The sequence below is a fragment of the Castanea sativa genome, chromosome 7 (assembly GCF_040712315.1).
Source record: "Castanea sativa cultivar Marrone di Chiusa Pesio chromosome 7, ASM4071231v1".
Classification (NCBI taxonomy): domain Eukaryota; kingdom Viridiplantae; phylum Streptophyta; class Magnoliopsida; order Fagales; family Fagaceae; genus Castanea; species Castanea sativa.
This window is the reverse complement of record NC_134019.1, coordinates 40092404-40120199: the sequence shown is the minus strand read 5'-3', so window position 1 is coordinate 40120199 and position 27796 is coordinate 40092404. Positions and strand designations below refer to the sequence as shown.

Here is a 27796-nt window from a genome sequence, read left to right as displayed (position 1 = left end):
GATTGTTTGAATACTAAGCTATCTTAAAAAATTCTCATATCACATTAAAGAGTCTCTCTCTCTACTTTTTCCATTGCTAAAAGTGACAATATTCCCCAAATGCACTGTACACCACTTTCATAAAGCAACAGGATTCCATCCAGAAAATGTTAGTTTCTTCGTATGATATTTCCCTCATGAATGACCATAAAAACGTGAGTATTGGAAGTTGTGATTGACTGATTTCAACACACAAGTTACGTGAATGATATCAAAAGGTTTGCAAAGTGCCATTTCTAAACGGAGATTGAACAATGACTGGACCACTGAAACAATCCATTATTAGTGTTGCAAATAGGCCGAAGTTTCTGTCCAGACTCCAGTGAAGTAGACACGCACACAAGCTGAGTACTCGCAAATAATACACCAACATATTCTCATAAAAGATGGTCACATCCAACAGGAGAATCAACCACTATATTAGTCTGCAAGAACTGAAAGCAGAATTTAAACACTCACAAGAAACCAGAAAAATTCCTCAATTATGTGCGCGTGTTATTTCTTGCCCAAGAATCCGATGTATTTTCGTCGCAAATTCATGCTTGCATGGAGCAGGGTCCACCAAACACTAATACATAGTCATAGGGTCTGTTGATGCAGCTAAACTGAAAACTAAAAACTGGAAAATACTATAGCAAAATAATTTTTTAATATGCAAATAGTACGATTCACTTTTAATAAAATTTTTTTGAAGTAAATGCACACGGTATATGTACAGTGCGCGCATCGTAATTTGTCCCCCGCAGCCGAAATATTAAAAAAAAAAAAATACTGAAACGCGTTTTGCGTCCAGACGTAGACGCAAAACGCAGCTCCCAAACACATTCATATTCATATAGACTATCAAAGAGAAGTAATAATAATAATAAAATAAAAAGGTCACAATCTGGAGTGAGAACCAAGGGACCCTCTGAAAATATTTCATTTCTCCACGAAGCGACAACAATCATGCATGGAGACAAAAAATAATTAAGTGGCCCATCAATGAAGGTGTCTTTCTCAAATATAGGGTAGTCCTTGGAATCACAAAAAGAGTGGCTAAAGAAAATGCCACAAACATATAAGCATGTCTCTTTTCTTCTTTTAACATTTTTATACACGCATTCTTTTATACATTCAAAAAGATGCAATGATGTTGAAAATTGAAATATCTACACAATTTAAGCCTACAGAATTCAACATTATCCACAATTAATTTTACATGAAACCCTCCGACTGTAACAAACGTGGATAGACAAATGATACTATATGCTTCAAGGACTTCATTGATGCTTTCAAAAAAGCATGGCCTTCTGTTGCTGCATGAACCGAACAGTGACAAAGTTATAATTTGCAACCAAACCAAACATAAGAGTTATCTGATTATCAGAGGGATGAAAAGATTAGTACCTCTTATCAACAATTTCAGATCCTTTGAAAAATCCTCAACTCGCCCTAATACAGGTCTTATGCCACAAATCTGTAGAACACAAAGTTCCAAATACAAAGCCATTTCCATTATTTGCAGCAACAGGCAACAGACACCCTTGATTTCTGAATGAACCCGATCCGATTTGTTGGCCTCACACAGCTCAGTAACAATAGCAATGGCTTGATCCTGCATTGGACATGTCCAAAAAGAAATGATCTCCGGGTTACTTCATGATTTTAATTTTATATATTTTTTGTCAAGAAAAAGTCTGCTAACCAATGGAACACATCAAAACCTTGAACCAAAAAGCTTATAAATCTTTAACATCCCATTATGTTGAGATAGTACATAATTTTTTTTTGATAGGTAAGAAAAAGTATATTCAAGAAAACTGCTAAATGCAAATAAGCATCAGCATATCAAAAGTACAAAAGAAAAGGAAAAGCAGAAAACAAAAACAAAAACGGCAATAATTACAAAGAAAGAGAGCTAAGGAATAGGGGAAGAGAGTCACTAGATGTGATGCAAATAAAAGAATACATAGCATCATACCTGTAAACCATGTAAAATTTCTGGCATTGGAAGCTCAGGAAAATGAGCAAGATCAACAAACCCCACCTCCTCTGCCCTTTTCGTAGCACCCTCAGCTTGTAAAGAGAGGAATTTCAGAATAAGAAATGTGATTCTGTAGATCTGCAAGGCAATAGCATCAGAGAAGTAAGTTGGAACAGTATTTGCTTGATCCTTGGTTATCAGCGCAGTTGAGACAGCAGTGAATTTCTGCTTTGACACACAACCAAGAGGTGAAAGGGCAAACCATCCATTTTTGCTTTTGATAAATGGTGCTTTCTTGCACAAATCAAAGTCCTCTTTGAGGGTAGGGGGACACAAAAGAGGGGCGCCCCTGATGGCCGATTCTCCATGGTGTTGAGTTCCCCGGCTTATAAAGGCCAAGAGATGGATACTTTTCTCTCTTAACTGTGAATCCATTTCTTTCATGGCCTTAACCCATGAATTCCAATGCTTTGCTAGCACACACATTAGCATCAGGGTATGCTCTGTTTCTTCAAGAGCAGCCAAAGAAGTTTGTGTCCTTTGAGCCCTAGGTCTTTTCTTGTCAGGATCATCAGACGGAAAGTCTGGCGCATTGAGATAATAAGAAATCATGTAAGCTTTCTCTGAAAAGAAATACGGTATCACATTGTCCACAATATCAGTGCAAATAGAACTGTCTCCTAAAGATTGAATCATAGCCGTAACCACGGCCAAGCCAAGTCCCCAAATGTGTTGAGGCTTTTCAATTTTGTCAGATGAGTTGGAGATACTCCCCTCACCATTAATTGAGGAAGATCCCCCATCCAAGTATTCAGAAAACAAAACCCTCAGAGAAGTAAGAAAACCCGAATTAAGAAGCATCACAGCACCTCCTTTAACACGTGCGAGGGTCAGAAAGAACTTCAATAGTATGGGAATAGATGCAAAAGAATTTTTATCATGAAGCTTCAGAATTACATGCTGCAACTCGAGATGAGTCTGTATGATTGGAAACCAAGTGTCAGGTGTCAAGAAACTTCTTAGTATGAAATCCATTATTGTCAGGGAGAGGGTGCAATGCTCAGCAGTAGTAATGTAGTTGCAGAAAATGGGCAGTAGCACAATAGTTGCATTTGAAATCTTAGCCAAGTCTTCCACAGATTCCATGTCCGTCACCCCACCTAAAGGTGAATTAAGGCAAGTAAACTCCAAAGTTGAAAGAACCAACATAAGCAATAGCTCCATTGTTGTGTTAACCTCCGTAATTGATTGCCTCAAGTCACTCAACACTTTAAGACCAGAACCTGAGGTTTTTAAGACAAGTGTACAAGCATGCAAGGACAAGCTTTTATGTGCAGATCTCATAAGATGGAGAAGTAATTCCGCCTGGGCTGCTAGAAAACAAAGGATATCTTCAGAGACATCCAGAATTGGAGCTAATGATTCTACTGTGGCATAGAAACATTGGCATATATGATCTATACATGATAAAACGAGTCGATCAGGGATCTTTCCTCCAATAGTTTTTCTCTCTGTTGACTGCATGAATAGGTAAAAGTGAATTAATAGTCTAAAATAGTGCAAATTTGCAAATATTAACATTGTGGTTTTTCAAAATACGAATTTGAACCATGAAAGCTATACATCAAACCAGGCATCCATCAAGGCTTAACACATTAGGAGAATCAAATTTAGGTGTCCATGGCAGAAAGCAAGAGGAGTTTCTTTGTATGTTAATACCTAAGGTGTGTATTATATAGAAATGATTTCACTTTGTTGAATACCAAGATGTTTCTCTGTGGTGTAGAGTCTTTAGAATTAATTATTTTCATGCTTCATTTAACATTACATAATTACCCCAGGCAATTATGAAATGTAACTTGTATGGAGCATGAATTCACAATAGCTTACTGGTAGAAAGAGAGGAAGATCTAAATTGCAGAATTATTATAATCTCTATGTTTCTATCTTACAAGTATCAATTTATATTGGTTACTACCAGATCCTTCTAAAAATTTATCCCACACTCCACGTAAAAAATGATGGGTGATACAGCAGGACTTTACTTTTCAATTGTCTATAGGCCCTGGTGTCTCCCTCACATCTGAATTCTCAAAGCATCACTTTTTACAGAAAAACAGGATAATAAGGAATGATGTTTACTACAATTAATGTCTTTATCACATACAGCAAAACTTCCCAAAACACCAAAAATTAAGTTGCACAGGAGAAAACAATCCCTCAGAATATATTAGACATAATATTTAATGAACATGATCATGCTTTCACGTTTTACTTCTTAAAACATAAACATTCAACCCTTTGCAAATTTGTATGTTTTTCTTTCTAAATCCAGCCATTGTTATGTATTTCTAACTTCAGAACTTAAATATAAAGGGCATTAGAGTTCTGATTACTCACATCACCCTCAGAGACAGTTAAAACACTTATTAATGCTTTCAATGCAGAATGCTTTGAACTTGAAAGCAATATCATCGAGTTTGCATCCTGCATGCAATGCAGCATTGTTTCTGCAATTGTTTTTGATGCTTTCCATTCTGAACAATCCCATATATCTAATCCCATATCTGCTCTGAGGTGTTCAAGGTCAAACAAGTAGACATCTTTGGAAGTTGCAAAAAGGTCATCATCATACTTATGATGATAAGTCTGCAAAAACTTTGATTCACCAAGATACTGATGCAGTTCTTTGAATGCTCCAGGAGCAATTTTACGGCCTTCAAACTCTCCTTGTAATTGATAATAAAGATCACTAAGAATTAAGGTCTTTAGCTCCTTCCCTTCACTGGAAAAAAAAAAAAAGGAGAGAAGATTTGTTTTTATGCTGCATCTATAATACAATACATTGTGTAAGAAGAAATACCAAGTGATAAGAAATATACGAAAATCTTGTCTTTTAGAAAAAAAATAAACAAACTTCAATATTCAATAAGATGAGCCAAAGAACTTAGCCTGAAATTAAAATGCTCGATGTTATGTCAATGTCTAGATAATCTCCCCCAGCCTAAAATAGTTCAATTCTCCAAAGAAAATTGGGAGTGCCAACAAAAACCAGATGTTACAGGTGGATGTATCTATTTAAAATTATATACCTAATCATGGCAACATCGAGAAACAATCATATACATGATTTTACACACAAACAGAACCACAAGGAAAATAAGTTGCCCAAGTAATCCTCCCATATATATTTAGGTATACACTACACACAATAGAATCACATACACAAGAAGGGTCGCACTGCCAAAATAAACTATAGTAAACTTCTGTATAACAGGAATAGTTCTAAAATACAACAGATAAAGAAATTTTCCTTCAAAAGTTTTTATGAAATATACAGGACCATTTTGAAGGTTACAAAACATCTATATTTGTGAGGTTTTAATACCAAATTCCCCTCCCCCCAAAGCCGGCCTTCTTTATCATTATATCACTTCTTCAAGTAGTAATTAGTAAATTACAATTTTATGCATTTAGATCAGAACTATATGATATTAGATCAGAACTAGATGATTATCCAAATGCTCTACCTGTAACCACGCTGAGAATATTGAGCCAACAATTCAGAAAAAGCAGGCTGACAGCTCAACTGCAAACAGGAAATCACAAACAAACTAAGAGTTAGATGTTAATCCCAGATGATGATATGAAAGAAGAAACAACTTTTAAAGAATAAACCAACACGAAAATGTGAGGGACAGGACCAAACCTTTTTTGAAATGACAAGGATCTTCTGAAGTAATGATATAGACAAAGTTCCTGAGTCATTGGTTGCTAGTCTACCCATCACATGCACAGTGAACAAACTTGCAGCAACCTGTAAAGTTGTGACTCAGTACAACAATTCTCTCAAATTTTAAACACAGAAGATAATATTGAAAGGCTGAAACAAATATTGAGGAAACATACCACTCATGCACGCTAGACCATTATACAAACAGAATAAGTCAAGCACAAATATTTAATAACAAAAAGCACTCATATAGTTGCCTGAAGATTTGTGAATTAATTGAAGAGTCAACTGTTACAGCTTATGTCATAAGTTCTTTTAACCCTAGCTCTGTGCTCAATAAATATATAATGCAAAAAAAAAAAAAAAAAAAAGAGTTCAAGAAAAGGGAAACTAGTATGCAGAAGTAAATAACCAATTCTCAACTGATACTCTGACTAAATTAAAATATTATAGTTAAAAACATAAAATTGGAAGTAAAGATCACCTTTGCACGGAAGTATTTTTCGTTGTCATATTCACACGAAGAATATGACTTGATCAGATTGCCCAAAACAGAGCTCTCACACCAGCTTGACACAATATCTTTTGTAGCTTTTGATTTTTCAATGTTTACTGCATTTTCTATCCTGTCCTTTGATTCAGCCGTATGCTTTACAAGTGATTCAGCATGTGACAACTTTTTCTGCAGGAACATCTCGTACGAAATTATTTCTAATATTGTAGATTGGCATCGATATTTGTATGCCAAGTTTAGCCCCCCCGTCTCAGTCAGATTTTCAAGTGGAGGATCTTTAATGCCAGCAATTAGTGAAATAGCGTTGGACAATTGCTTCCAGAAATTTTCAGAGCTCCTCAGCACCGACAAAATTTGTGTATACTGAGCAGCTCCTTGCCACAAGGCCTTGATTAAGTTAAGTATATTTAACAGTATCCGGGGATTGCTGAAGATAATAAATGAAAAAAAAATCAGCAAATTAAATGTAAATCTAAGAAAAGATGTAACCACATAAATCTTGTCAAACTGAAGCCATAAAATATAACAATAATAATAAAAAGACCAAAAAAGAAACCAGAATAAAAATTAAAAAGACCACAAAATATATACTTGTTGATCAGATCATTAGCCCTATCAACATAGTGCAGGAGTGCATCTACAAGACTTGAATTCTTGCAACCCTGTGACCCAGCTTCTTTTGCTGTTTGCTTCAAACTATCAACATTACTATCCTGGACACCTGTACTCTCTTTAGCACCAAATACATCAACAAGAAAAGCAGGCTGCAGAAAGAAATCATATATTAGGAAACAACACTAGATAAAGCAAGAATAATGAAGATGATGGACTAAATTAGGGGAAAAAAAGAATGAACCAAATGATTTACACTAGGGGCATAGCTTGCCAACGAATGAGCTAAACTCAGTGAAGAGAGGAACAATTTCTCTTTTACAGAATATTCCTTTATGCGTTACGGTTTATAAGGTGTTAACAAAATTCCTAGTGAGTGGATGAGTACTTTAATACCTATTTATCAGAACAAGAGGGATATTCAAAACTATACAAATTACCATGGAATTAATCTTATGAGTCACACTATGAAACTTCAGGAAAGAGTAATTGAACATAGGTTAAGACATGAAAATATCAGAGAATCAATTTGGTTTTATGCCAAGATAATCTACCATGGAAGCTATTTCCTTCATTTGATGTCTAACGGGAAAAATATAGAGAGGCATGTAAAGATTTTCATTGATTTAGTGAAAGCATATGATAGGGGGTCCCTATAGAGGTTATGTGGTGGATTTTGGAAAAGGAAGGAGTTCCTCTAAGTATATATTAAATTGATTAAGGATATGTACAACAAAGCTGTAACTAGTGTGAGAACAAGTGGAAGAATCACATGTGAGTTTCCTATCACTATAAATTTGCATCAAGGATCAGCATTAAGTACATACCCCTTTTCACTAATGATGGGTGAACTCATAATCGATCCAAGAGGAAGTCTCTTCATGCATGCTTTTTGCAAATGATATAGTTTAAGCAAATGAAACTAGAAGTGGAGTTAATGCCAAGTTAGAAATTTGGTGAGACAATCCAGAATCTAAAGGCTTTCGATTAAGTAGGACTAAAATAGAGTACATGAAATGTAAGTTTAGTAAAAACAGAAACACAAAGGAACAGTAAGACTTGATGGTTAAGAGATGCTAAAGGTTGACAGTTTTCAATATCTTAGATCAATAATTCATAAAAATTGAGAGATTAAAGAGGATGTCAATCATAGGATAAGAGTAGGGTGGATGAAGTAGAGAAGCACATCATAAGTATTGTGTGATCATAGAATACCTATTAACTTAAAAGAAAAATTTTATAAGACTACCATAAAACCAGCTATGCTCTATGGCACTGAATGTTAGACTATTAAGAAGCAACATATTCATTAATTAGTATAGCTGAAATGAGAATGTTAAGAATAAGTGAAAATACACGGAAAGATAAGATTCAAAATGAGGAAATTCACATAAAGATAAGGGTAACTCCTATTGGTGAAAAGATGAGATAGAATCACTTAAGATGGTTTTGTCATGTTCAAAGGAGAGCAACTGATGCACCAGTAAGAAAGAGTGAGTTGAACAAGTTGAGGCTTTGTTGTTATTGTTGGTGTTTTACTACAATTTATAAGCAGTTCGGTATATAAGCTTTGACTTCGCTCACAATGTGCCAGAACCACAAACTGTTTAACTTTGTCAAGCCTAAAAAGAGTTTATATAATAATATAAAGAAACATCTAATCTGAAAAGACCAGAACATCTTTTTTCTTTTATTAGTAAATTATGCAACCAATAAGTCTTGAACCCATGACCCCACCCTCCAACCCATTGTTATGGGGAGAAGAAAGTGTGAGTTGGGCTATATAGCTCATTGGCAGATCAAAACATCTTATACAGAGATCCATGCTATCTTACAGAATCTATTGGATCTACAATGTTTGAAAACCCAATAAGATTACTGTTTAATCTAAATATATGTATAGGTAAAACCCTGTACGTTTATAACCCGTTGTTATCCAAGATAATGATAACAGAGAAGAATTTAGTTGTATAGCAACACCACCAGAATAGATAAGTAAAACATAATAATGTTGGGACCAGTCCTAAACAAATCAGATTGAATTCAGAGCCTGTAAACTTGTTATCCCATACATTTACAAATTAAATTCAAGCAACAAACACTTTTTAACCTCAAAATAGTATACAAGTTATCAACCTGATAATGTGCTGCAGAAGTAAGCACATTTACTGTGGCAACGAAGAGATCTTCATTACACACTGACTGCTTAAGTAGTATGTAGCTTATAGAATGCCTCAAATCTGTAATCTAAAACCAAAAAGTAATCAAAATTAAATTAGAAATTACAAAAAATTTATCTGGTCAATTAAATACAGAGGGAAGAAGGAGAATAAGCTCAAAATGTAAACCTGCTTATCATCCAAACGAAGGCATGCACTTCCAACCAAATATTGTTGTAAATAATCTGCCATGATCAACAATACTGACAGTACCCTAGCAGCACCAACTTGGATTGCCTGAATGTACGACTCAAAAAGAATTCAGTAAAGCTACTCAACAACAAAGTACCATATGATAACTTTGATGAAAACAGAAGAAAAATGAATCTACAAAAATACATTGGATTATTTATCAATGGTTAGTCAACATAGAGATGCACAACTAAAGTCATGCAGGAAACACAATCAAATAACAACAGTCATGAAACTCCATGACCAATCAGTATAGACCATCGGAAATTACATGCATACATAGTATATGCACAATGCCAAAATCCAAGTGGCAGGAGATCAAGTGCGGCTTCACATATACTTCTGGGGTTTAAATGAACCCCCCTGAATTGAAAATATATATATAATTTTTTTCACTATTTTTTTTTTTTTTGAGAAGCCACTAATTTAATTCACTCTTAAAAATATTTTTGCGCACCTAATAATAGATCAACCTAGGCCAAAATCAAATAACAACACAAATCAACCCATTCCAAAACTAAACAACACAAATCACAGATCCCTCTCTTATGAATCTCATCTAAACAACACAGAGTCGCTCTCTTTATTATAAATTTATATTAAATGTGTGTGGGTGTGTATCTAATACTGATTATGTGCGTTTATTTTATTATTATTGTTGTTGTTGTAATGTTATTTGTGTGAGTTGTGATTTGTGTGAATATGTACATGTATAGTATAAATATAATATAACTTTATATAATTTAATAATTTGGAAATACAAAGGGTTTGTTACATGTGTGTGTATTGTTATCATGTTATAATAACTTATAGTTATAAGTTGGTGATTCAAGAAAAAAATAGTAAAGCTAGTGATTGTTAAAGCATACACTTAGCGTATTATTTACATATGTATGAATGAGTGTAATTTTAATATTTTTATAAATAAAAAAAATGACAAATAGATAGTGACAACTGCATAAAAATAAAAAGAGACCACATAATGCAAACATTTTCCCACAAATCTTTAATTGGATGATTTGGATGAAATGCATAAAAAGAGAAAGGCAGATAAGGAACTAATTATATGTATATAAATAAAAAAATCTTCCAAAAATACAGCAAATTTTTGTTATGAATATGCAAAAACACATGACGTGCAGGGATTCAAATTAATTGCATCATTTAATAAACAGAAGATTAATAATAAATACTAAGAGAGGGAAATAAAAATGTAAGCATGATTACTGGATGAGCAAGGACAAAGCACATACAGGGCTGCGAAAATATGATATTAAGGATGTAACAGCATCAACAACGGGAACTGGTTTGGTTGTACATGACAGCACTGCTTGATGAAAGACAGAAAGGCTGGAAGATACATCCTGGAAAATTGACAGAACTGTTTTTCAACTTTTGTATTTCAAATTATATGATTCACAAAATCAACCACAATAATTTAAACAAGAAAAATATCTACCACAGATGCGGATGGTAGATTTCCAAAATTATAGTGCAAAAGTGAGTCAAGTGAACTTGAGACAGCAATCTTTAAACAAAAACATATTACATCTATTTAGCATTATTACAACAAATACAATATGAAATGCTACTTCAAAAGTCTTTCCAACTTGGCATGCCAATCTCCCAGTGAGGAAAAGAAGCCTTTAGCATGGCAATCAAATTGCAATCATAGGCACTTATATAGATACCTTTGAAAATTTGGAGAGCATGATGAACAGAATATCTAATACAGAACCTATAGCAAGCTGTAATCCTTCAATCTCCATCAATTCAAACAGACGGCTAACATAAAGATTCTGCAGGAAAAAGTTCTCACATTCGTTAGGAGAATAGAAATATAGTTTTTTCAAGGATGAGTAAAATCAGTAGAGACAGAACATGGCTGACCTCTAAGGATTGTTTAGTTGTACAAATAATTCGAAAGAGTGTGCCGTGGATAGAAGAATCACAAAGTAACATGTCCTGGATAATATCACCCAATCTTTCATAGTATGCGACTAATAATATGCATTTTTTCATCACTTCTAGCACCTAAAACAGTAAACACATCATCAACATATCATGTTATTTAAGCAAAGTCTGCAACTAATCAGACCCCTTTAAGAAGTTCACAAGAAACCAGGCATAAGTAGGACAATTGTGCAGGCAATAGGACCATTTAACGTGTATATGTCAAACCCACATTTAAAAGAAGACTTATTTCCAAAGTCAAAGAAAAAGACAGACATAACTATCCCCAGACGGGCCAGAGCTACTTTTCATTGTCACTTAAGCAAACAAGTGTCACCAATACCAGTGATTTTGAAAGCCAGAAAAGAGATGTGGCTAATACACGTACAATATTTTTGTGATTGCAATTTTATACTTCATACCCTGCAAGATAACTGTTGAAGATCTTAAAAGTTTAAGAACTCCAATGTTCATCCAAATTGGTAAATACAACTACATTGACAAATCAAACACGAAAGAATGAAACTATGTGGAACAAAATTGAAAAAGAAATATGCAAACAACAACAAAGCCTTAGTCCCAAATTTTGGGGTTGGCTATAGATCCTCAACAAATTAGTCATGGCCGGCCACATATATTCTTTTCCTCCATTCCATTCTATCTGAAGTATCATACTAGTACATAAAGTGCAGTGATTCATCCATAATTATCCATTTATGACATTAGTTTGTCAGGCAAAAACTAACCAGAGTTTAAGGGAGAGAAACTATTTTCAAATCAGATGCACACCATTCAGATAAAAGATTCGTCATAAAACAACTATAATTTGAAATTTAATGGTAAATGCTCATAAGTAAAATTCCATTAGAGAAACGTAAATAGATGGATGAAACAAGATGAACAGGAATAGCTCTCTGATCACTGTCACAACAAAAAGACAGTGAATCATGATATAGAAATAACATGTGAACAACTGTTCAAAGAGAAAACTTGGTGGGAGAAATGAAAAAGTGAAAAGATGGACAAGAAAGGAGGGATATAAAAGTGCAAAGAAGGAAAGGATATTTTTTCCCTTCTATTTTTGGTATTAGGATGTAAAAGGAGGGAGGGGGGGGGGGAGAGAGAATCTTTTTGTAATTACCATAGACACTTGCAATTAAGGGATTAACAGGGAAGATTGGCAAAAGAACCCAAATCCCTCATTCCTTCCAAGTTGTATTTCCAATTTTCCTCCCATCTTTTTTTTGGGGGTGGGAGGAGGGGGGTGGGATTTGGACTTCAAATTGACTATTTTATTAGATCCTAATCTTGGCTAATTATCATGAATAGATCTTCTTGTATGGCCCAAAGAGAAAGCTTAAAATTTTTGCAGTTTTGATTGCTTTAGGCTACTTTGTTCTTGGACCTTCACCTGTCTGTTTAGTAATATTTCTACCAGTCAAGACTCAAGTTAGCTATTGAAATATAAACAAAAATAAGATCCAAGTTGTAGCAGCTTCCAAAAATATCCAAGGTGTACCTTCAGTGTTATTTTCCAACGGACATACTTTACTTTGTATTTCCAGTACTCATGACTAACTAGGACATACTGCAGAGAGAAAACAATTAGAGCCAAGAGAGAATCATCCTCTAATCCTGTTTCCACAAGCTGCATGGTAAAGTCCAGCACTGCAAAGGTTTTGAACCATGCATATTAAAATCCAGAGAACAGATAAATAATGATCATCAACAGTTTTTTATGGGTAAGTAAAATTTATTATGAGAGGGCTATGTGCTCATCAACAATAATACCACAAAGACAGACTCAAATAATTTCAATAACAAAACGGATAACATCATAAGCATTAAGTCATCGCAAATAATAATAAGAACAGAAGTTTCTAGATCTCAGAAGAGCAAAGTGAAGCAAGGAAGACTCGACATATCAATATAATAGTTAGCCTGAGACAAATACAAGCACACAGCAAAGAATGCGTGATTCGGCCTAATTAGATCCACAAAGACTTTTTACTTATACACACACACACACACACACACATTTTTTATATTGTATTTCACATTTTAATGCTTATGAAGTCATGTTAGAGTGGAGTTCCTGATAGACAAAGTTCATTAAAAGGTGGTTTATAAAAAGAAAAGCAGTGAAATTTGGAATTTTTTATATATATACACACACACATACACACAATAAAAGGAAAGGGGAGTTGTAGGGACAAATGTAAAGGCAATACAAAGGGTTGCAAAGAGATAAGTATTAATCGAGGACATACAATCACGAAAGAGTAAAATAGGGAAAAGAGGATAAGCATACAGAACAAACAGCAATGCTTAAAAAACAAAACAGGAGGTAAATATAAACACACTAACAGCAAAAATACAAAAAGCTAATAGCAACCATACCTGATATGGCCAATGGGTGGTCGTTATCATTCTGCTCACAGTCAATTAAAAGCATCTTTGCCAATTTTCCAGAAAGTAACCATGATCCACTACAAAGAAAGAAGAGGATAAAACTAATTAAAACACAAACCATAAATCCAATTTTCAATTAACTAATTGAGTACATATGTATTACATTAAACTGCACCCCTTACCAAGACAAAGGAAGCAAAAGATCAAGTCTTTGGCCTCACACAAAACAGAAGAAGAAAATCCCCATAAAAATGCCCATAGAGTTTATGGCCCAATACATCGAAATAGCATAGTCCACAAAAGCAAAACCATAAAGCTGCAATTAGGCCACATTAACCAATAACCCTTACATTCCAGTATAAGGCTTGGAGTCAGGAACAATACAGCTACCACCAATTACAATATTATTCATTATGCACTTAAAGTAGCCATAATATATATGGCAGTAAAGAAGGCCCAAAAAATGTAGGAAAAATAGATGAGTTAATACATATATCTGTATGTGTGTGCGCACGCTTCTATCATCAAGAAAATTCAGCCTCATTTAATAAAGAAATAAAACACCTCAAAACCCATGCAAAGATAGTATGGCTAACATTTTGACAAGGTAAAATGAAAGCTTATGTATAGCACACTCAAGGCTAAATTTTGACAAAATATTTAAGTCAAATTAAAAAAGAAAAAGATTATGAAGGACTTCAGACATAACAATGGAAAAGTTAAATAGTATAAGCCACTGAACTTAGGTAAGCATGCAATTCTGCACAATCTCATCTTTATATATTGGCAGTTGAATCCAAAAGGCAAAAGGTTTAAGCTAAAGGATTCACCTTGATGAACTATTACTTCCAATATCACGGATACTTGTCTCTAAAACCAGATCAAATATATTTGCCTTTAGAGCCGCCGCAGAAACATGAGATGGAGAACTGACCAGAAAAAATACATATTAACAATTAAGGTTGTAGTATATGTGTTTCAGTTTATAATCATAAACAATTCATGTGCAAAGCTTAATTTGTAATGAATAGAGGAACAACAGATTCTTCCAAAACATCATATTTTCCAAATATCATTATATATATAAACCAATCACTAGCTGAAGACACGTTTAATACATGGAGGATCACTAGCTGAAGACACATTTAAAACATGGAGGGGTCTTGCATACCATTTCAACAACTTTCCTAAGATCTTCACACCCATGGACATCAGAGCAGCACTATTGGAATTAGGAGACAGATTTCTGACCAAAGTGCAGATGATCTCAACCGCCCTGCAGTGAACACAAAGACAACCAACTATCTCCAAATTAAAAAGAATTATAGCCATGAAATGCAAAGCATCAGAAAATGAAATCAGGAAAGGCAAAAAAGAAAAGGTAAAAAAAAGGTCCAGATTGCCTAATTACCACACATTCTTTTCCAATGTTGCAGTCATGCCAGTTTCTGGCACATGCAATAAGCTGCCGGTCTCCATTAAAGAAAAACACACATCCTACATATAACAAATTGAAGGAAAAATTCATGACAATAAAATTGAAACAGGAAAAAATAAATCAAACTATTGAAAAAATAAAAATAAAAAATACTACTGCTTGCCTCATAAAGCATGAACTTTATTTAGCACTAGGACCCTTTTCCAATATGTTTATCTACAGATCCAAATAAACCAAGCTATGCACTAGGCTGTTCTCAACTCAGTCAAGCTAGACTTGTTCAAGCTAAACTCGGGCTTTAGCCAAACTGAGGCAAACATGTTCAAGCTCAGTCCATCATATATGTACAGGCTTTGGCTTGCTCAGCACAACAGATAAGCCAAATGTCTGAGCAGGAACATGGGTGTCACGCCAAAAGAAATCAGAACATATGTTCTTGATAGGAACCAGAAGAAGTAATGGAACCAACATCTCCAAGATACCAGAGGCAGAGCCAACAAGGAACAGCAAGCAAGAAACATAGTGATCAAACTTCAGGAACCAAAACCAAACAGCAATCTTCATAAACTCAAAAATAAAGTTCATGGTCTTTTTATTACACTCAGAATTGCTAGAATGAATATAAGTTACACAAAAAATATATATTCAGAACACAGTTTCAGGAAAAATAAATGCAAGGATTCTTAAACAGAAGCAGGGAAAAAAAATGGTCAACATAAAGAATGCCTGCAATAGCGTCCAAATTGATAAGTAAACATCAAGATTATAAAGTCAGGAAAGGGAAAGAGGCAAAGTAAAAGACAAAGCTGAAGTGCACATAGTGCAGACTTTTATTTTTTAATATTAACAAGTCACTTAAATGAAGGAAAAGAAAGGGTAGCCCAAGCACACAATGCAGATCTTTTACAATTTTTTGATTGGTAAGTAAGACACAAACCCAACGGATCTTGAACCCACAACCACACCTCCATCCCATAACTAATAACCATGGGATGAGGAAATCCCATTTGAGCTATAGCTTATTGGCATTGCATATTGTGGGGTCTTGAGCTTCGGCCGAGAGCGTGGGGCTTTGGCCAAGATTGTGAGTAGTCCAAGTCTGAGGAAGAATATCTCCTCGAATAAGCTAAATGCAGATCGGGTATAGATCCTAACGATCAAAGTGACCTTCTAGGAAATTCTAATGATAAGGACGAGCATCATGAACGTACAAGAGGGATAAGGACTCAAAAATGTCTAAGGGAAAGCTGCTACACCGCATTGAATGCCCTGCAGCTAACTTTCTAACCACATTTATGTGGAAAAGACCCCTGAAGAGTGCTACCTCGGCAACCACAACTCACAGAAGGCCAGAAAGGGTGTCTGATGGGACAAGCACTCAAGTGGTGGTTCAAAAGATCAACAAATGTGGGATTAAGATCATCCAAATGGAACTATATAATGGAAGAGGCCCATCATGAAAAGGGGATGGAAAAAGGAGAAGAGAAAGCGCTGTAGCAATCTCAACAACTCCTGTAACTATTGTCATCCAATATATACTAGAATAGAGCTCCTCAGACTATGCATAGGACAAACTTTCTCGCACAAACCGGGTTCAATTCTTGTTGGCTCATCATCCAAAACCATATTAATTGTTATCCATGCAGTAAAGCCTAGCTCTTTAATCCACTCTCTACAAATTTATTGTGCTGGGTTCACTGGGCCAAGATCCCTTACATTTTTGGGCTTGGTCGGAAAATCGTGTCCCTACACATATCTTTTACAATTACATATTCCAAATTGAACTTTAAGGATATAAGGAACATGAGAAAAATAAAAGATTAATCAGTATAGAAACTGTGGAAGAAAAGATAAACTCAACATGCCACAGCAATATCAATAAGCCCATCAAAATCTCGGTTTATCATTGTTTGAGGAATGCAAACAAAAAGGCCATTTCAACATTAAAACCATGCTAAACCAAATCTCAGTTCAAGAATGCAAACAAAAGGCCATTTCAATAATAAAACCATACTAAACCAAATCTTTCCAAATCAACTTGGTAGCAAATCAAAGCTTGACAACAACAAAGAAATAAACAAATTGATTGAATGAGTCAAGTCAGCATAGAAAGCTGAAACTAAGGACCAAAGTTGTCTAACAGCAACACCATAACAATAGAGCATATCAATGAACTTCATGTCTAGTACTCAGATACTATATTGATAATAGAGGAATTTTAATGACTGAAGTGTATAAACCATAACCCAAATCCAGGCTTCAATAAATCAAAGTCTTATCAGATGAAAATAAGTATGAGAGGACAATTGACATTCAGGTTTATCCACATCCAGTACACCATCCAATGCAGCTTTTTTTTTTTTTTTGTTGATAAATTGCACCATCCAATGCCATTTAACTAACATTTCCATATAACACCATATAGCAACCAACATTCTCAGGCAATAGTCCTCCAAACTACAGGAGAATTATATAACAATCACCTATATATGATCTAACCAAATTAGTTCCAAATAAAAAATTCATAAGATACCAAACAATAGCCAGAGGGAGTAAAAACAAATTACCGTGTTAAAAGACACCATTCGGCAAAGCAGGTCAAGAGTAAGAAAAATTTCCTCACTTTTGTCTGGATACAGATCCTGCCCCAATCGGAGGAGCAATACAAGCACACCAGATTGTGTATACTACAAAAGTAGATACATATGTCAGCAGAAAGAATTAGCTGATATGAAATTGAATTGAAAGACAATTGATCTAACTAAAACTTTTCCTGACTGAACAGAGTTTCATAGTTCATTTTGACTTCTTTAGTAACACTATCATATTACTGAAATCATCTCAACCCTCCTAACTTCAGACAGTCACCTACACAATTGTAATATATACACAATAACAGTAAACTGATTTACTTTATTTTATTTTATAATTTGATAGTTATGATGGGAGAGGGAGTATTCAAACAAACCCTAGACATCTCCGTTGGAAACACCAAGACGTGTCTGTTGAGCTAGAAGGCTCTTGGCAACTAAGTAGTGGCAAGTAATTTGATGGGAGAAAGAGTAACATCACCAACAGAGATTAAGACTTTAATGTATAAAATACAACAACAAAACCTAAAGCATCATGTTCTGAGAGCCAGGAAACAAAGCCAAGCAATATGTGGGAAAAAGATATTTGCAAAGTGATAAACCAAGTCATGTAAGATTAATGTGATGACATCAAGTGCATTGTGATGCTGTACCATAAAGATGATCACATAGCGGAACATGACTACATTTGTGAATGGGTTACACTCTGCATTGTGATGCTGCACCATAAGCATGATGACAGCAAGTGCTTTCATGGAAATCAGAAAATATCCAACAGAACTTTGTCGTAAAATATGAATAACATCCTACATCTAATCCAGACGGATAGGTCAGTCACATCAGTTTTAGTAGACTAGACCTTTTGAAAACACAACACAAAGACAGTATCACCATCGTAGATTGGAAGCCAAGGAAGAAAGAAATTAGATATTCTATAGCAGCAACATCAAGAAATGCAGATTATAATTGTAATAAAATTATTGAAAACACTCAAAAGCAAGTTCAGATGTAAATTAAAGGAACCTTTTTGTTTCCAAGAATTTCTAAAGGGCCTAACACAATAAAATCAGCAAACATAGATTAAAATTTTAAAACAATAATTACCTCCCATCGGACAAGAGCAGTATTCCCACCAATCATTTTCAAAACATGTCCACGAGTTTTACTAGGAATGAGTAAACCTTCAACTCCAGGAACATGCACTGGCAGGTGTGTTTCAACAATTTGAGAGACGTTATCCACCAGGGAATCACTTCTAATCTCAAACAGAGATGATATTCCAACTGACTTGTCTAGGAAGTTATAACTGTTGGCAGAAAGAACATATAAAAAGTAGCAGCAGTATATTTTTAAATCCAAAAAAAAAAAACAAAGAATCGAGAATAGAGCTTATTTAATGCTACATTGACAATATAGATATTCTACATCCCCATTAGAAAAGGGTATCTTATACAAAAGGCGGATATACGAGTTGAAGCCAATGGGATCACCAAAGAAGTTTTACTTACACGCATTCTGCAGGCCAAGTTCCTTCACAGAGGGATGACAAAAGGCGAACAAGTTCCACAGTCCTAAAGGGAAATTCACCCTCTAAGTTGCAAAGAAGACACCGAATAGGACCATCAATAAAACTTTCCTTGTCCCAGAACTGAATACAAAGTGACTCCTGCACAATTCAAGAGAAAAATCTCCAATTAGCAAACTGTGAACAATAGACTAAATGATTAGAAATATGAAGAATGGCCCTGAAAAATAATAATCATTATACATCCAAACCTCGCCTCGATAAATTTTGTAAAGAATATCCAATATCAAATTAAGGGTACTGTCCCCCATCTGCACCATTATGTAAATAGGATAAATTAGAAAAGGCACTCAGTGAATTCCTTACAAACTACTTGCAGATATCCATAAATAGTTACCTGAAGATTGATCTCATAAGATGCAATAAATGCAGAAATAAAAGTTCTTAAGACACTTCGATAGCCAGCAACAGGTCCCTGGGTAAGACACAGAGAAAGAAAGAGAAATCACTTCTTTTACAAAACCAATATATATACAAGAACTTGGAGGGAAAGTGGACAAAATACCAGAACATGTAAGGACCAAAGTAAAGTAAATCAGATTCAAACTTTTTTGGATAAGTAATAAACTTTATTAATAAAGTAGGATATGTCATGCTCATGGTGATGAGCACTCTGGACATAAAAGAATTATAAAAAATCATGGGGGAAAAAAGAAAAAAAAAAGTGATTTTATGAAATCTGTAAGTGTTGCTATTTGTAAGACCCCACACCCAGACCAATCATAGTAAAAATCAGTAATGCTTCCAGCTGATCCTTTAATCTGGCAGTATCTTCAAAATACCATCAGATTAAAACTTAACGTCAGACAATAGACTATATGTCTTCTTCTCCTTGGAATTAAAAAAAAAAAAAGGGTTTATTATAGCTACAGGGTTTATAATGAAAAGGAAAAACCAGTCAACACTTAAAATTATGTGGGAAAACTAGAAACCAGTCACTGTAAAACTCTTGGAACTATGAACTCAGAATAACTCACATCTGATTCCTTCAATATATCACTTTGAAGGATTTCAAGAAAATAATTCAAGGATTCAACCTCAAACGCTTGGCGTACATAACCAACATGATCAATCTCCTGGAAAATAAAATAGGAAAAATAAAATGGTCAACGTTTGCTTTTTAATATAACAATAATAATAAATAAATAAATAAAGCAACAAAGTTAACAAGAGTGAAGGTAAAAACAACATTTTCATACGAGATGCACAAAATGCTCTCTTAAAGAATTACAATCGAAAAGAAAGGAAATCAATAAAATTTACATGAGTTTCGTAAAAGTGGATCCAAGTGCACAAGAAACATTTGCAATGTTTATACATCCTAGTGTAGCAAACAATACATCAATTGACACATCCACATACCATTAGTACATTGTTTTCCTCCTTTCCTGGAAGTGATGAAATTAAGCAAAGAAACACTGCCCATGCTAGAATCAGAGGGCCTGAGTCTTTTAACTCAAATACATTGAAACTAGAAATTAGTGCATCAATCTCTTGGACATCAGTCAAGGTGAAAACAGAGAAACCGTTCCTGAGAAATTGCAAAACAGGTATTCTAGCAATTAGAACAAACGTATTTAAAGAACAAAGAAAAAGCGAGTCAAATTAAAATGAAATGTACTACAAAGGATACATAATTACCATAAGAACATCAGATATTATATAAAGATTTAGAGAAACATGATATATCAAACTCATACAGATGAAACCCACTGACTATTAAATAATCTAAATAACAATTACAACTGCTCTAAATATCACCACAAAATAGCAAATCAAATAAGGGAGAATAATATCAAATTGTATAGTTTCCAGTTACAAGTAATAGTCTAAAAAGCATACGCTTCAAATTGTCTGTTATACATCTAAGCAAACCCAATCCCAACTGCCATGGAGAAATCTGCTGAGATTTTCCATTTCATGACTAATTGAACAAACTCAACACTGATCAAATAATTAGAGAACCAGCTAATCTTGGACAGCATCCAAAAACTACTACTAACTAATCGACATTGGTGGAACAATTAATTGCTTTCCCCCAAGGCAAACACTGACACTAATGTCTAATCCAATGGTCATGCTGCCAACAATCTACAGTAGATAAGTTTGACACCAATGTAACGTCCATTTTGAATAAGAGCCATCCAAGTTTAACTTTCAACCAAAAAATAAAACCTCCCAACGGAGGAAGAAACACAAACACATATAGTACATATTACATTTCCTTCAAATAATAAAAGTATCCATTTCAGCCATGGCAAAACATAGATATAAGTATAGGATACAAGCTAGATTTGTATGTCATACAACACATACCCATAGACATACTGTACCTAAAACAGAGAGATATCACCTGATTATTGGAATTTCCTAAACAACTTTGATATGGCCTGATGTTATATGTGTATTTTAAAATCAATTAAGCTACAGCTTGAGAGCAGCTATGATATCCTTGACATAAGATCTTGGAGGAAGAGACTAGAAAGTCTCTCATTTGTGCCTCATACCTAAGGATATTAAATTCAATTAAGCATTTTCAATTCATTGACTTGAGACTCAATACACGCATACCCATGCATTGTATTGCACAGTAATTGTGCAATTAAGCATTTTCAATTCATTGACTTTAGACTACTTTGTGCTTTTGATGCATATTGTAGTTTCTTTAATATAATTTGTCTGACCTATCCAAAAAAAGAAAAATTACATATTGCTAGGGTATTTGATGAATTGGACCAGCTTTTTTTCTCTCCAACAGATAAAAGACTCCTATGAACTTTACACATTACCCCCAAAAAGATATATAAAATGTAACTAGCAAGTAACAACTAGGGAAAAAACCTGAAAGGCATTTCATCATGAACCATCTGGAGAAGAATTTCCAGGTCCAGGGTTTCTATAAGGATAAGGAGGAGCTGAATTTTGGCATGATGAGAATAATGTACTGCTTCAGTTGATATAGCCAGCTTTCCAAAGTTACAAGTCCCAGATAAGATTCCCTGTGAGTTGAAGTTACAAACAATGATTAGGATCAAAATAAAATGTATAAAACAGCAATCTCATAAAGATTATGGTATACCTTGTAGAGGGAGCACAACTTTTTCCAACTTCCACCATCACAGGTACAAAATGACTCATAATACGCTAGGAAAAGAATGTCTAAAACCAAATTGTCTTCTATCAGTGTCTCCTCGGCCCACAAGGTAAAAAGGTCGACATCCTAAAAAACGTCCCCACAAGTCACGGCAGATGTTAAAAAGCCTAACTATGACAAACCATGGGATTAAAATAAGTAAGTAATTTTTTCCCATATAGAACATGCATACATTGAAATTTTTATCAGTTGTTGTTTATACGATATAGATGGTTGGAGAAGCAATAGAAACCCAAAAAGTTGCGGATATGTCATATAAGCACCATACCAAAATAGAATTGGACCAAGCCACTAAGGGAGAGTTACCCACTACACCAATCTTTATTTATTTATTTTCTTTCTTTCTTTTAGGCATGACATAAACTCAATAGCCTGGATGTAATGAAAAACATGAAGGATGAAGTAACACATTATTTCAACACAATGAACTCTATATGTTCCATTGTACAACTAACCAAAAAGCAAAGACTAAACCAACATGTACCAAAAACATAACTCCGACGGAGTGCTTGTCCTTATAAAGACCCAACATAGTAACACAATAAATTAACATGTTCAACTCATATATCTATCATCCTGGCACACCAATTACACAATTATACAGGTTTTAAAGTAAGCAACACAGGTGGACATTAAACATACCATCTGCTCAGGGTGACTAGATGATAGAAGGTCTTCCAGTAAGGATATTGATTTCCTTTCTAGTCCATCAGAAATCAGCTTTAGCACTTCTTCCCTAATAATTTGACCTTCTTTGGAGCCAGTTCCAACATATACTGCATCAAAATTAGTACGATTATCAGTATGGAAAGTCAAAATTCAGCACCTATATGCAATATTTAAGAACTTGAAGTTAAGTCAAAAAATTCTAGGTATGGTTCAATCACTATATGACACCATGGAAAAAAAACAAAATTACAGAAAGGATAATAGCTAGGAAGTATAAGAGCTCTATGATTTACTTACAAGCATGCATAAGAATCCTCCTGGTACATTTCAGTAAGCACTGCCGTTCCATGTAATACTGAAGCAATATCTTCATAACAACAGCAAAAGAAGTCAGACAAGTGGCCAGCAATGAAGAAATGCTTCAATACTAGCATCCAATATCTGTATGCAAAAAAAAAAAGAGTTTCACATGTACAACTCAATTCTACTAAGCTTAAAACATTGACATCAGTTGGATAGCAACAAGAAAACCCCACAAAGACCTTTACGCACCCATCACAACTTGTATCCAAGATTTGGCAGTGCCCAATACAACACAACGAGAATAAAGGAAAGAGAAGCTACTAACCACATGAAGATATTCTTGAACTATAGAATCGGCACCTAAATTTTTGTCCTTTAGAGTCCTTTCGACAAGAATGTACGTTTGAACTTCATCTAAAGCCTGAAACAAACAATAAGCACCAATAGCGAATCAATAATCAATGACAATATCCGATATATCATATAAACATCATGAAATTCAACTAATCCAAATATCATTAAACTCACATTCTCCTCAGAAAATTCACTTCATAGAAAACAATGTAATGAAAAACTCAATACTGCAACAATTATAGCATTGGAGGCTAGGTTTAGCAAAAACTACAAAATGAGCGGCAAAAATTGGCAAAAAAAAAAAAAAAAATCTCACCAAGTAGGAGCTGATACGCAATGCCTTTTCTTTCAATTCAGGCTGGATAGTCAATTGGCGATCCCCAATCTTCACTGTCTCTGAATTCAAAGCCTCCTTCGATTTCTGATTCGGTGACTTGAAGCGCGACACTGTGTCCACGAACCAACCTCGGTTTTCCTTCAACTTCTTCGCCTGAACAAAACACAAAGAAACCCAATTCATGCACATACACAATCATATCGAGCGAGAGAGAGAGGATTAGGGTTTACGAGATTTGGAGGGAGGTCGGAGGAGAGAGAGGCGTTCTCGAGGTCGGTGAGGAGGAGAGAGAATGGGTCCCACCAGAGAGAGGCGTCGACGGACTTAGTGGTGGTCGCCATTGAAGGCGAAAAGGAGAGCTTGAGAGAGAGAGAGAGAGCCTAAAACCCTAGCAGAAGAGTGAAGAAGAAGAAAGAAGGGGTTATGTAATTTGATTTTTCGCGCTTTGAAAGTGAGCACTTTGGAGAGTGTATGTGACTGTGAGACTGAAAAAAAACGCTAAGTGAAAACGAAAATGGGAAAGAATTTGTATTTTATTTTTTTATATGAGTATAAAAATAGGTTAGAAATTTTTTTTTTTTTTGGGTGGGAGAAATTTTTTATATTGGTAAATGTTTTTGAAAATTGGGGGATTTAATGTATAGTTGTGCTAAGAGAAACACATGTTTAAACAATAAACTATTGAACAATTATGGTAATTCTCATTTTCTAATATGATTTATTAGTAAATTATATTCTTAATTAAGTTGGCTGGTTAGCTTTGAGTATCTGTTCCAATCTCAACCATAAATACCCACCAATGACAATAATATCACATGACAAAAATGTGATTAATAAGATAATATGTAACAACTAATCGATTTTATAATTCAATGATGAGTTAATATTATATGATTAAAATGTGATCTGGAAATTGAGAAAGTAACATATCTTAAGGATTATATCTTCTAATTGGCTTATCATGTTTGTTTGCCGATCTCTTAATTGATTAAAGATATTTATTTTATTTATTTTTCTAGTTTTGCAAATTATTGGTATTCTCTTGGTTTGCTTAGGAATATAAGGTATGTGTACATTTGACGATTAAGTTTGTGTTGTATGTATCATATAAATAAAGTGTAAGCAAAAAAAAAAAAAAAGATACAATACTACGTTACAGGTAAACCAATACCTTCACACAATATAATCCTTGCATATGTTGGATGATGTTTATGTTTATGTTTGCATTTATGTTATGTAATTATGACATCCTTTGAAATATCTTTATTTATGTTGATTAATAGTTGTATTTAAGTAATAGTAAAGCAAGATTGGGCTTCTTCTTTTTTATGTGTACTTTCATTATAGTGCTATTGATAATATTGATGATAATAAGTAATGACATGATATTTTATTAAAATATAATAACATACAAACTTATATTCTTTAATTATATAAGATAGATCAATGCCTTCAAAACAATATCAAATATCATTAAATATAGAAGAAAACACACACACACACACCTCATTTTAAGTTTATATAATTACATAGGAAAAAGAAAACATTTATATTTGCTACAACTTATAGCATTGCCTATCTATTATTATTGTTATTCCTATCCTTATTATTATTGTATAGTAGGAGGAGACATAGTTAGAATTTAATTGCTATAAATATTAAATTTAATTATAATCTAATTTGAAAATTTATCAAACTTTTACTTTGATAGTAATTGACCCAACTAAAGCACAATAAAGTTTTAAAGAAAATTATAACTCGAACCTTTATGGGAGTATAATTTTGCGACTTTGACTATAAAGTATAATTGCATGTGATTCGTGTTTTTTCAAAAGTTTATTATATAGATTTTATTTTTTTTACTTTACTGGAGTATGAAGCGCAATAGAAGACTTATTTTCGATGGAAGACCTTCCGTTGAAAACAAATTGACCTTTTGTTTTGACTAATGGAGACAACAAACAAAACAATTTTATTTTATTATAATAATATTATAACAAATCTAACTTATTATAACTAATGAAGTGCAATGAAGACATCTATATTAGAATGATGATTTTTGCTAGCATTGTTATCTAGATTAATCAAACAATTGGTTACAAACACTGTTATAACGTGTAATGTATCACTTGTACTACATTTATATGAGTCATTAAAATTTATGGTGAGTGTGAAATACTTATTTTATCACTGGATGTCCTTAAATGATTTTATTGCAATTTGTTCATTCGTACTTGAAACTACGTGTTAACCCCTTGAGCGATCAAATTGAAGGCAATTGAGTGGAAAGCAAAAGATAATGTGTTTTTTTTTTTTAAATAGCTCATGGACATTATTATTGTATTGATAACTTTATTATATATAATTATGGATATTTGTTTGATTTGAAATTGATTAAAATGGGTTGTGCTTAGTTTGAAAAAATTTTGGTTTTCCTTTTATTTTAATTATCTCTTTTTGGTTTTGATTGGTTTACCAATTGATTTGGGTTTTCCTTGCAGCCTTATGTTGTTACATGGGAGAAAAAAAACATAATATGTTGACAATGTGGATTCAACAATAGGCATGAATATGGTATCAACTTAAGGCTTAAAGACCCTCAAAAAAAACTTAAGGCTTAAAAAAACCTTTAAGGCAACATTTTTGAGTAAAAAAAATAATAATTAACATATGTTCTACTTTATATTTTCATGTTTCCTTATTGGTGTCTTTGGAAAATTAAGATCTCCAATTTATTTTATTAATAATTATTTTTATGTTTATGTGTGTGTAATGATAAGAATAAGATCTTTCAAAATGACTTTAATACATTATTATTATTATATCACAAAATCAAATTCACAGACACTACAAAATTTTAGTTTACATTATCTTAAATGTTTATGTAAAGTGATGGATGATCATATTTTAATATATTGCACCCTCATTCATGCAATAATCCCCCCCCCCTCTGCTTAGTGGTCTAGTGGATGATATTTATTCGCTAATGTATCAGTATTAACAATTAATTAATTAATGTTAGTTAGTCATTGGTAGAAGAGTTGTTTCTTCGAATTTAATCATTTTTTAGTGAAGAGACATATCTCTTCCCAAGAGACATGAGCAAGTCTATAAATATAAAACTCTTTGTTTGTGTCTTTAATCATTCTCTCTACAAATATGTTGGTGATCACCAACTTGATGAGATTACCATCCACACAATTAGGACCAATAGTGATATCACAACTATTGGTTGGTTCTAAGAGAGAAAGTAAACCACCGTTACTACCACTCTCCTCCTCCACCAACTGATTAACCATTCCAAAAATTTGTTAAAAATATTTTCTAAACAATCAAAAGACAAATTTTTAGTTTGATTACATCAATTTCTTATTACAATTACCATCAATCTATTGCATATCTTGATCAAGAACCATTATGGTTTAGGGTCAAAGGAGTGCTTTTTACTGGAGACATCAATCACGTGCACATAAATTTTTTATTGCGAGAAAATTTTTGCAAAGGATTTGAAGAAATTCAAAGGGGTTAAGATCGAAGAACAAGAAAATTGCTTAAAATTTAAAATCGTATATGACCTGTTAGAAATATTGAATGATTATATTGTATTTTTCTATTAAAGAATATACATGTGTGCCTTTATATAGGAGGCATAGGAGTGCAGTACAAGTAAATGTGTAGTACAAGAATGTGTGATATACAAGTAATCTAGTTGGGCCTAAAGCCCA

At 33.8% G+C, this 27796-nt stretch overlaps 1 protein-coding gene across 2 annotated transcripts; it reads right to left on the bottom strand.

Annotated features, from left to right (window-relative positions):
• Positions 1-1011: 1011 nt before the first annotated feature.
• On the bottom strand, positions 1012-24536 carry LOC142643352 (uncharacterized). Of its 2 annotated transcripts, XM_075817918.1 has the most exons (32): positions 24302-24536; positions 24051-24224; positions 23706-23801; positions 23375-23444; positions 23051-23184; positions 22334-22474; positions 22096-22253; positions 20617-20785; positions 20232-20330; positions 19592-19669; positions 19446-19505; positions 19178-19335; positions 18774-18975; positions 17646-17765; positions 15052-15137; positions 14812-14916; positions 14471-14569; positions 13629-13717; positions 12748-12896; positions 11166-11309; positions 10967-11074; positions 10529-10639; positions 9213-9320; positions 9001-9111; positions 6844-7016; positions 6223-6679; positions 5715-5822; positions 5536-5594; positions 4406-4790; positions 2003-3523; positions 1429-1636; positions 1012-1337 (listed from the first exon to the last, which is right to left on the bottom strand). In XM_075817918.1, the coding sequence occupies exons 1-32, from the start codon at positions 24410-24412 to the stop codon at positions 1237-1239; spliced, it is 5892 nt and encodes a 1963-aa protein (XP_075674033.1). In that variant the 5' UTR covers positions 24413-24536; the 3' UTR covers positions 1012-1236. The 2 variants fall into 2 exon arrangements, with proteins under 2 accessions (XP_075674033.1, XP_075674035.1); XM_075817920.1 differs by lacking the exons at positions 24051-24224; positions 24302-24536 and having other exon boundaries at positions 23375-23518; positions 23706-23794.
• Positions 24537-27796: the final 3260 nt, after the last annotated feature.